Source organism: Patella vulgata, chromosome 6 (assembly GCF_932274485.2).
Source record: "Patella vulgata chromosome 6, xgPatVulg1.2, whole genome shotgun sequence".
Taxonomy (NCBI): Eukaryota; Metazoa; Mollusca; class Gastropoda; family Patellidae; genus Patella; species Patella vulgata.
Genome location: NC_065884.2, coordinates 7,744,497 through 7,757,083, shown reverse-complemented (window position 1 = coordinate 7,757,083; position 12,587 = coordinate 7,744,497). Strand labels below are relative to the sequence as shown.

The 12,587-nt window shown below is 39.6% G+C and overlaps 1 protein-coding gene across 1 annotated transcript in view; it reads right to left on the bottom strand.

Moving 5' to 3' along the window:
- Window positions 1-3,344: 3,344 nt before the first annotated feature.
- Window positions 3,345-12,587, bottom strand: part of LOC126824928 (uncharacterized) — a 44,279-nt gene continuing 35,036 nt past the window's right edge. The window contains exon 6 of the mRNA XM_050554382.2: window positions 3,345-10,281. Coding sequence (XP_050410339.2) covers window positions 10,022-10,281 — 260 coding nt within the window. The 3' untranslated portion in view covers window positions 3,345-10,021. The remainder of the gene's footprint in view (window positions 10,282-12,587) is intronic.

The following is a 12,587-nucleotide window of genomic DNA, read 5'->3' as shown; positions in this document are numbered from 1 at the left end:
ACTGGACTACTTTTTTAATAGACGGAGTGGTCGAGATGAGCTTTAGACAAGAAGTAAGATCACCTGTCAAATCTGATTAAAACACAGATCCTATTTCGTTTCGTTTCTTATGGTTTTTTTTACTTGTCTTCACCCGACAGTATAAAAAACGAAACGAAATATAGATCTGTATTTTAATCAGATTGGTCCAATCTCGTTGAATTCCTCTGGGTCTTCCGGATTCCTCCCAATGCTAAAGAGCCCAAACCACAAGCGAATCATTGAAATAAAATTATACCAATGGCCGCTCACCATACGTTCGGATGCACGTAACAGAGCCTCCTTGGCAGTTGGAATTCGAATGAAGAGTAGGCCGTAGCGCCATCATCCGGACAAAATTCCCCCCATAGTACACTGCATGGCATCTGCTCGTCTTTATTAGTCCAGTCGGAGCAGAACAGTAGGACTTTTTACCCCATTTCATTTCATTTCAATTATTAAATAGATATAATGGTGGGGGGGGGGGAAGCTCTGTCATTTTGTCAAGTGGAGTTGATGCAAGGTATGTACATGACAAGGAGTGAGGTCACCTGCCTAACCTCGTTGGTTATCTGTGGGTCTCCCTCCCCCACTGCCAAAGACCCCCTTGAAAAAATACGGTACTATATTAATGGGTTTTTTTCCCTCTATCTCCCTCCCTTTCAGCTGATATAAATAATTACACTTGGTTACAGAAGCTAATGAAATAAACTTTGACTTTTCGCATTTCCTCAAACTTATTGCGTGGGAAATACTCACACATTGCAGTTTAAATACCGGATAATCATGTGAAACGACCTGGTGAGTTGAATAACTTTCTCAACTAATCTGTACATATCTAGTATATTTATATGGACGATGGGAGCACGTATAGGTCACGCTACATCCAGCGCAATTCGATACAATATCGTGCATGTGTTTATGGATAGGAAATGAGAATTTAACGTCCACGCGATACAAACTAGGTCATTTTGGGACTAACATATGGTACAATTTTATTGCAATAATTCGCTTCTGCGTAGGGGTCTTTAGCAACGGGGGAAAACCAGAGGCCCCCACTCCCTTGTTACGTATAGACTGGGATTTGAATTAAAACAACGCCATTTGTCCTAATGGCATATCTTATGGGTAAGATCACTCGACCATCCAATTCCGGTATGTGCAGATAATTAAGTCGTTAAAAACCGGGGATCACGGTGGCTAGGTCTGTAAGACGCTGGCTTTCTAGCCTGGAGGTCGGGTGTTCGATCCCTACATTTGCTGAGAAAGTTCATCCAGATTTTCCGGCGTGGTTTCCCCTTGTCAGTGCTGCGGGACGGGGGGCCTGAGAAGGACAGCACTCTGGTCGTTCGGATGGGACGAAAAACCGAGGTCGAGGTCCCGTGTACAAATTGGCGTGCGCGTAAAAGATCCCTTGGCAGTTGGAATTCGATATAAGAGTAGGCCGTAGCGCCGCTGCCCGGGCAAAATTTCCCTCATAGCACACTGTATGGCGTATGCCCGTCTTCATTAGCCCAGTTTAGGAGCAAAACAGTAGGACGTTAAACCCCATTTCATTTCGTTAAAAACCCATTTCATTTCACCTTTTCCCTGTTAATGGATCCAATCTGATTAAAACAGATCCTAATTCGTTTCGTTTTTTATAGTTCCAAATTTCCTTTAACTTGTCTTTACTACACTAGGATCTGAAAGAGTTGTTATGTAACAAGCGTTCTTCTTGATGTGAGGAATTAGCCAGTGAAATGGTCTGTTAAGGCGAGTTAATTCTTGGCCTTTTTGTGCACGGAACTTTGGGTAAACCAAAGATTAATCAATGTCTGACGTCCTAGGGCCAAATGTCGCTCGTTTGACCCCTGACGTGAACCTCTCTCTATAACTTGTCAGATCTTCATGTAGTGTAGACCATCGAAAGTATAAAAAAACGAAACGAAATATAGATTTATATAAATTTTGAATCAGATTGTAATGGACTATATCAGATTCATAAAGTTCAAATTAAATTGATGTGGGTTTATTTTGATTGGGATAAAACACGTTGCACCATTTTTTGTTTGTTAATGATGATCTGCAGACGTCTAGACATATAGAAATATAGACATGGTCTAGACGACTGGTAGAAGCTAGACAGGTAATAACCACTAGAATTGTTGACCAACATTTGAAGTCACGGAGATTCATGCAACGTCATAGTAAATATATATAGACAGCTTTAGGTTGAACGCCAAGCATTATATTGTTAAACTAGGAACTGGTTGTATATATATGGTAACCCTCTTCTTTTTCTTGAGCTTCTATTTGTTTTGCGGTGATACCCTGCTAAAGAAAAAGCCTAAAGCCGAGCCCGCAACCCGTCGTACGACTAGGGTTTGGTAGCTCACAGACCAGCCGCAAGAAACCGGTTGAATTTTTTTTATGTGCAGGGCCCTTATTCACGAAAACTTAAACTAAGATACAATCGAAATTTTAAGAAATACTGCAATTCGATTGGCTGACCAGTAAAATCAATTTGCCTTAATCCAATTTGCATATTGGTCAGCCAATCGAATTGAAGTATTTCTTAAAATTTCGCTTGTATCTTAGTTTAAGTTTTCGTGAATAAGAGCCCAGGACTAAAAGTCTCTACGGCCAGTCTGCGATAATCAACGGTGCTGAACACACACAAGTGACGCCGTAGACTGCCCGTAGTAGCACGTACGGCGGTTTGTGAACTAGGCTTTAGTCTTCGCCAATTCAAGTATGGTCAACATCGAATGAATGACTTCGGGTTTCCTTTTCAGAATCTAGAATTCCAAGATGGCTGCGATGACGTCATGCTTGGTTCCCAGTTGATAGGCTAATCTTGTACTTGACCACTAAGACTTCAGGTTCCGACTGAATATCTGAAAAACCAATCGATCTGTTCCGTTTGGATTTTCCAATACGTAATCAATACAGATTTCTCACACGCAGGCTCAGAAACAAAACCCCAACTTATACCCTTTAAATGGGAGTGTCAACAATCCTATCCCGTATGGCTGGACATATGTAAGGCCCCAAATTAAAACGCTAGCAAGCAAGACAGAGGGGTCGGGTGGCCGAATGGTATAACGCGCACGCATTAGATCATAAGGTCTATCATTAAGACAAGTGGCGTGATTTCGATTCCCCGCCTTTCCAACCTAGTTGGTGTTCTTCGGGTCCCCAGTTTCCTTCCACTGCTAAAGACTCCTACGCAAAAGCGAAGTAAAATTGAACCTCATGCTAGTCCCGAAATGACATAGTTTGTGTCGAGTGGACATTAAACCCCATTTCTCTCTCTCTCCCTCTCAAACAAGACAAGTCAAGAGTTTAAATAGGCGATTATATACTGAAAGTTCAATTTATAACATTACTACACTTGACAAACATGTACAACTTTCTAGCAATCATAAAGTTTCATTTACATAATTAATATAATATATAGAGTAAAAGTTATAGTTTTAAAAAAAGCACCAAATTATGCAAAATTATTCACATTATTAACATGTTTTATGATACAAGAAATATATAGAGAAAAAACACAAATGCTGTAAAATATGGCAAAGTCCCTCAGAGTAACTGCAGTTTACGAACTATAGAACAATAGTTCTGAGAGATCCAGGCAACATTTCTCCCCTTGCGATTCAAAGCGTCATTAAAGTGGCTGATTTAGTGTCAAAATGCTGAACAGTATGACAATCAATACCCGGACGAGTAACTCACTTTTACGTCCTTTAGAACAGCAGTTCTCAGAGATCAAGGTAACGATTCTATACTTGCGATTCAATGAAGATACTCGATTGAACGTTCCAGAATTAAATTCTCTCAATTCCAAAAATAGTGTCAATCGAGTGAAAAGGAGAATTTCGGAGTAGGCCTACAACGCATGTGCTGACTGCATAAAAAATATCTCAACCAATCATGACAGCTGAAACATATTCTACTCACACCACCTCCTCTGTTAGGACTGGCAGAACTGTGACATGGCAGAATTCCGTATCACTTGATTGCAATTCTGTCAATTCGGAACATTCCGGATTGACAATCGAGCACACCCATTGGGGGTACTCAATTGAACGTTCCGGAGTTGAATTCTCTCAATCCCCAAAATAGTGACAATCGAGTGAAAAGAGGTATTTCGGACTACAACGCATGCGTCGGCTGAATAAGAAAATATCTCAACCAACCATGCAGCCGAAACATATTCGTTGCGTTTAATTACGTCACAATTCTACTCACACCACCTCCGTGGCAGGGATTGGCAGAACTGTGACAGGGCAATTCCGTCAATTCGGGACGTTCCAGATTGACAATCGAGCACCCGCAAAGTGTCCCAACAGTCGCCGACCTAGAGTTATAACATAAAAATGCTGTAAAGTATGACAATGCCACTCAGACTAACTCAATTTTACGCCCATTAGAACAGGAGATCCAGGTCACAGTTCGTCCCTTGCGATTCAAGATGTCCTTAATATCCCTGATGCAGTTAAAATAGACCAAGAAGAATAGCCCAGCTTTATTTTGTGGGAACCGCCCAACAGAGAAGTGGTTCCCGGATATACGGGTCACAGTTCCACCCTTGCAATTCTGAGTTTCCTTAAAGTCGCGGATCATCGTTTGCATTATTCCCACATTATCAAATTCAGATTGATTACTCCACATTTAATTTAAAAAAAAACATAAATCAAAATAACAACGATAGATATTTCAATTCATCATATTTTTGTGGGGATGCTCGATTCACAGCCCGGAACGTCCCGAATTGACAAAATTGCAATCGAGTGACGCGGAATTCAGTCCTGTCACAGTTCTGTCAGTCCCGACGACGGAGGTGGTGTGAGTAGAATTGTGACGTAATTAAACACGACGAACAGGTTTCGGCTGCATGGTTGGATGAGATATTTATATATCCAGCCGACGCATGCGTTGTAGCCCGAAGTACCCATTTTCACTCGATTGTCATTATTTTTGGGATTGAGAGAATTCAATTCCGGAACGTTCAATCGAGTACGCCCTGTATTTTTTAAATAAGCCTATTGAAAGGTATCGAACGAATTTTCGATTGGCATTCCTTTTAGAGATTCAACGTTCACAATATTGTCAATCTAATTAAAACACAGATCCTATTTCGTTTCGTTTTTTATAGTTCAAAATTTTGTGAAGGCCATCGAAAGTATAAAAAAAACGAAACGAAATATAGATCTGTATTGTCGGCGCGATATCACATCGGCGGAAGCGGACGTTAAATAAAGCTATTTCACTCACTCACTATAGATCTGTATTTTAATCAGATTGCAATATTGTAGTTTGCCAGAGACTAAAACATAGACACGTCATTAAGTTCACTTTACAAGGAATAGGTGAACAACAAAGTGAATATAATACCCAATGAAACCGTAATGTTTTCGCTACCTGGATTTATTGCAACAAAATAAAATACCTATTGCCAAGAAACATAATTATTGCTATCCAATAAGCTTCTGAATTTATTCTTTAAGCTCCTATATCATCGGTGTGGCTTATTCAAAGTAACTATTTCAATACAGCCCGATCCAGTGATCGTCCGTCCAGGGACGAATCCAGGAATATTTGTTGGAAGGGGTTTGGCAGGTTCCTGTTAAGGAAATTTGACAGTTGACAATGCTTGATGCCATCACCGCCTCAAAATTACGTAGGCATACATTGACATACACACTGAGCTTTTTAAAGAGAGAAACCCAACACCACGTTTGACGTCAATTTTTATAATGAATTTCACATAATGATGTCTATATCATTATCTCGCACTTTGAATGCCTATTCCATCCCACGATCTGAAGATAAAGGATAAAGCACACGACCGTTAGACTTTTCTCATAAAAGGTGTTGTTTTACAGTTATTTTTATGTAGCTGGCTGGGGGAGAGGGGGGGCAAACCATTCCTCTGGATCCGACCCTGCCGTCTTGGATTTTATTTTTATAAACGAAAGCAACTCACTTCCTCAATACCCTGCGTTATCTCGGTTACTTCCGGTAAATGGTGATACATTTTCCTTTATTTGAAGGTTACAAGGAATAGTGTTGTACGTCCATTAAGACCTAGTTCGCTACTGGTTTGTCGCAAGCTACACAAAATGGGGGACTTCATTTATAATGTATATATTATATAAGATATATTTTTTTAAAGGTCCATACATTTGTTTTATCACACATAACGCAAATGTCACACTAAACCTAAGATAAATGTTTAATTAAAAAGATAGGTAATCTGGCAAGAGTTGTTACTAGGAAACAAGATTATGTCCAATGATATATATATATTGTATATTCAAACGATGACGCATCAGTTGGGTGGGCTATGAATGAAAAGAAATGCCCGTTTCATGCGTGTTTGTAAGAGTTTTGAATTGACTTAATGATAATGTTACAATACTAAATGATTGATGAGAATATTGGACGCGATACACCCTCTCTCTCACTCAAGACCCCTACACACGGCCGACTTTCTTATGCTACGTTCCGGCCGACTTTCTTATGCTACGTTCTCACTATTAAGATTCGAGCTACGATTGAAATCGTGGTTTTTAATCGTGGAGTAATCGTGGTGACCCTATCACGTCTTGTCATATATTGTGGTCAGTCCTAGCAGTCGTGTTGATCGCATCGAAACGTATCCGAACGTTTCTGCACGTACAAGATCGTGGACTAAACAGGGATAACGCATCGCACGACAGTGAGAACCTAGCATTAAATAGCTAAATCTGCCTACTGCAGACCTTTCTTTAGGCCTTAAATGTTATATAAATTATTAATTAGATATTTATTAACATGACAAGACCATAATCAATCCTCTAGACCATCGGGTGGTTTCGAATTTAAGTAATTTAGAATAGTTCGAACATTTAATGATTTAATATAAAAATAGAGAGGCGCGCGGCTATGTCTCGAATAACCAATACCATGGTTACGATAATAAACAATCAACAATGATAACTTGGCTGAGAATGAAGTAATTTGAATGAAATTTTCAATATAATCATTTTGCATTATGTATTTTTAAACTATTATAGCTAGAATGGTCTACTCTTTATCTAAATCTTACACAATGCATCTTTAATTCACAATATATTAATTTGTCATTATCTATTTTTGAACTACATGTATTATAGCAAGAACTACCCGTTCTTTATCTAAATCTTACAGCATGCATCTTTAAGTAATCTTAACGTGTTTTTAATTTTCCGAAAAATGAAAATGACGACCAGGGATTCCAGGTGTAAAATTTATCAATGGATGCCAATAGAACCGGAAGCTATAACCAAGGATATAAGCAAAGCAAAGTAAAATGGCATAGTGCCTATAAATAAAGGCCTTAAATACGTTCTTTATATCAGCCTAGTTAGTAATAGGTTATAAACCAAACTGGGGTAGCCGAATCGTTTGTCATTGAGTCAACTGGCGTGGTTTCCATTCTCCTCTTGTACGAGACAAGGAGTAGGGTAGCCTGTCCAGCCTCGTGGGTTTTCTCCGGGTTCTTGGGTTTCCTCCCACAGCTAAATATCCCTACGCACAAGCGAATTATTTAAATGAAATTCAACACTTATGTTAGTTCCCAAATGACCTAGTTTGTGTCGAGTGGACGTTAAACCCTATTTCTCCCTTTCTCTACAAACCATATTTGTAATGCTAAACATGACTGTTTAAGAAGCAATAATTATAAAGCTTCGCTAATGACAAAAGCTCACATACAAAACTTTGGTTTTAAAGCATCAATCTGATTATAATACAGATCTATATTTCGTTTCGTTTTTTTTATACTTTCGATGGCCTACACTACAAGATGATCTGACCAGTTGCAGTGGGATGTCGTGTCAGGGTTAAACGACCGGCTTTTGACCCTATGACGTTAGACATTGATTAATCAACCAGCGTTGGCGTTTCTAGTGGTTTACCCACAGTTCCGTGCATGACACGCCAAGAGCTCGTCGTTTCATTGGCTAATCCCTCACTTCAACCACAACCCCAGTAATATAACAATCTAGATCCTAGTGTAGTAAAGACAAGTAAAATGAAATTTTGAACTATCAAAAAAACGAAACGAAATAGGATCTGTGTTTTAATCAGATTGTAAAAACATAGGCAACAAAATACATTTTAGCCATGCGAATTTCTCAAAAACATGATAAGTAGTATCATGTGTTCTACAAGTGGTATCAGATGTTCTAGAAGAAGTAGTAGGCCTATGAGATTAAAACTGATGGCTCACACATTAAAATTATAAACATCATTCAGAACAATTAACTGGTATAAATAAATTGTTAAACATATTTCATCATCCAAAAACACAATGAAATTCACAGATCGTACATGCAACTAAACTATACTCAATCATCCTTAATAAAAAACAAAAAATATAAATCTGATTAGAATACAGATCTATATTTCGTTTCGCTTTTTTTTATACTTTCTATGGCCTACACTACATGAAGATCTGACCAGTTGTACTGGAAGGTCACGTCAGGGGTCATATGAGCGGCCTTTCACCCTATGACGTCAGACATTGATTAATCAATCAACGTTGACGTTTCTAGTGGTTTACCCACAGGTCCGTGTATAGCACGCTAAGAAGCCGCCGTAACAGACTGTTTCATTGGCTTATCCCTCATATGAACTAAAACGCCGGTAATATAACAAACCTTCCAGATCCTAGTGTACTAAAGACAAGTAAAACGAAATTTTGAACTATAAAAACGAAATAGGATCTGTGTTTTAATCAGATTGCAAAAATATTTAAGGATGCATTATGTAAGATTTGGATAACAAGTTGACCGTTCTTGCTATAATAGTTCAAAAATAGATAAATTTGCTATAATAGTTCAAAAATGAATAAATTGAAAATTTCATTCAAATTACTTTATTCTGAGCGAAGTTATGACTGTTTGAAGATGTGGCGTAAATCGTTTATTTGATAACCGAGACTAAGATATTTATTCATTTTATCGCTAATTTTTTAAATCTCACGGGTTTTCAAATCCATTTATATCTCGGCCATCCGATGATCCAGCGGGTTTATCATAGGCTTGTCATGTGAATGAATTTAAAGATGCATTATGTAAAAACTAAATCTTTTTTCTAGCTTTTAAATGTTATATTATCTAGACATTTATTCACATGAAAATCTCATAATCAGCCCTCTAGACCATAGGATGGTTTAGATATTGAATGGTTTAGACCATCCACGCCATATAAGCGGTTAACGTTAAAATGGGCGTCATTCAACATCGGCTATTTCTTGTCAAAACTTCACATACTCATAACTTCGCTCAGAATAAATTAATTTGACTGAAATTTTCATTATATTCATTTTTCCGTATCTATTTTTAAAGTACTATAAAATGAAATGAAATGGAGTTTAACGTCCTTCTGTTCTGCTCCTACTGGGAGCCGTGTGCTATGAGGGAAATTTTGCCCGGAGAGCGGCACTGTGGCCTACTCTTATTTCGAAATTCAACTGTCAATGGTACTTTTATGTGAACGCCAATATGTACACGGGACCTCGGTTTTTCGTCCCATTCGAACGACTATATGTTGTCCCTTGCCAAACTCTCCGTTCTACAACAGGGAACCACACCAGAAAATCCCGATGTACTTTCTCGGCCAACGCAGGGGTCGAACACGGGACCTCCAGCCAAAATCCTACTCACTGAGACACCGTGGATCCTTGAAGTATTATAGCAAGAACGGTCAGCTCCTTCTCTAAATCTTACATAATGCATCTTTAATTCACAAGAAATATAATACAAAATGGTACCTCAAGTAGACAAAATGCTGACGATATGTTTGTACCATTGACTATTATTAGGCCTAAATATCCTTAACAGGCCTATATGGTAAGCATTAGTTTTATGTAGGCTTAGTTTAAAATGTTCCAAAAGTTCTTTTGTTCAGAAATTCAACACTAACGCGTGAAATAGTCTGTTTCTTATTTGTTTACACACTATAAACAACTGTTCACTTTTTATTCATTTTACTTTCCATTCGCACCTTTGCCCGATTTCGGTAACATGGGTGCGCGTTCTTCTTCTATAGGCGATAAACGCTGATCCAATTTATCAAGAACGACGTCAGTCAGTGACGTCGTTTGACCGCCTGCTGCTGCGTCTTGAGCGCCATCTTGGGCACCATCTTGTTTAGGCAGAAGCTTTGCCGAAGCAGCCTCATCTTCCGATACTTCCGCGTCCGTCTCGTCCATATATTTCATTCTATCAATACCATTTACGTGTTTATCTGAAATGGAAATGTTTCTGTAGTTAGATAGGTTGATAATATTCTAATAAACAGTCCTACAAATTATTGCCCTACAAAAACCACAGAACAACAGCCTACAACCACATGAAAAATATAATGCACAATGTGACAAAAGTAACCTGGATATCAATATGAAAATCTGGCACAGGTCAGTGATAATCCCGTTCCATATAGCGTATGGCCAGTAGGCTAGCTATGATTTTATACCGTGTAAACACTCGCGTGTTCTGCTGGCCGGAGAGTCCGTCTTCATTAGCCCAGATGAAGCAGAAACGTAGGATGTTAAACCCTATTTCATTTCATTTTCTCGGATAAGCTACTTTTAAATATACCGGAGCCATGTTGATCGCGGGTTCGGTCCCACGGTGTTGGCCTAGAAAGTCTATTGGAATTTTTCGGAGTGGATTCCCCTTGTCAGTGGTGCAGCTGTCTAGTCGTCCGGATGGTACGAAAAATCGAAGTTCCATGCAGATCTACATATTGGTGTGCATATAAAAGATCCGCTGACAATTGGATTTCGATATTAGAATAGGGCATAGCGCCGTTGTCCGGGCAAAATTTCACTGTATGGAGTATAACCGTCTTCATTAACCCAGTCAGAGAAAAACAGTAGGACGTTAAACCCCATTATATTTAAATATATCGCCAACTATTTATCATTATGATCGGAGCAGAACAGTAGGACGTTAAACCCCATTTCATTTATTTATCATTAGCCAGACCAAACTCTGATTGATGTCGTCAAAGAAATAATAGACAACGTTAATTAGAAAAATGAAGAATCAATATGTTTATCATGGACGTTAGGCTATACAAGATAAAACATATTAAGAAATATAATAAAACGATCAATAACCACTGTGTTCTTTAAATGGCATTTAGTAACTGGATAGAGTAACAACAAAACACATACTTATGGAAAACAGCTACTAGTGTATGTTGTTGTATTTTGTCTATATATATTTGCCTCATACCTGTTTTACTGTATTAGCTTGATAACGTTGAGAGAATACTCTACGAAACGTCGCCTTAAATACACTAGTAGCTGTTTTTCATAAGTATGTGTTTTGTTGTTAATAACCACTGTGTTAACATTTGTGTACGTCTAATCAATCATTTAATGGTTACGTAATGAAACATAATATCTCATGGCAGAGGGTTGTCAGAGAGAGAGAGAGAGAGAGAGAGAGAGAGAGGGGGGGGTAACGTTCACTCGACACAAACCAGGTCATTTCGGGACTAACATATGGTTCAATTTTTTTTCAATAATTCGCTTGTGCGTAGGGGTCTTTAGCAGTGGGAGGAAACCGGAGGGCCCGGAGATAACCCACGAGGCTGCACAGGCGACCCTACTCCTTGTCACGTACAACCGGAGAATCGAAACCACGCCAGTTGACTCAATGACAGATCCCATGATACATCGCGTACGCGCTAACCCTTCCGCCATTCAACCACCCGAGGTTAGTCGGTGTCCGGGACTGGTTAGGTGTGAGTGGTGTACTCCTCGAAGAAAATTTCGAAAAATCGGGTGGTCAAAGGTAGTTTGTGGCGCATATCTAGACCCGAATGTAACATTCAATTTCAGCAGCTAAAACTTGGTGAACTTTGGATCATGAGTGGACTCCCCAAGCGCTCATAAAGCCGCCACCCGGTGGTGTGAGAAGCTTCCCCCCTCCCATCACCCCCCAACTAACAAACAATAACATGTTTCATAGAAACATAGTATTAAGATAATTTTTTACGCTGTTATATATCGGTGTAGGGTTGGGGGTGGCGGTTGGGGTAGGGGAGCCAGGACCCTACCTAGATCCGACACTATCCGTGCCCCACGTTGGCTCAGTCGATAAGGTCCTGGCTCACTAACAAGGACCTCGCGGTTTTGGACAGAGAGAGTACCTTGTGATTTTCCAGCGAGGATTACACCTTGTGAGCAGTGCAGGACGATGGGCCTGGCACAGAGCAGTGCCTGGTCATTTGGATGGAACGAATAAATGAGGTCCCGTATACACGTATGGCATATGCCTGTCTTCATTAGCCCAGTTGGGGCAGAACAGTAGGATGTTAAACACCATTTAATTTGTCAGTCTCCCCTTGTCAGTGGTGCGGAGGACGGAGGACCTGACAGGGACAGCTGTCTAGTCGTTCGGATGGGACGAAAAAGTGAGGTCCCGTGTACACATTTGCATGCACGAAAAAGATCCTTTGACGGTTGGAATTCGATATAAGAGAAGGTAGGCCGTAGCGCCGCTTGTCCTGGCAAAATTTCCCTCACAGCACACTGTATG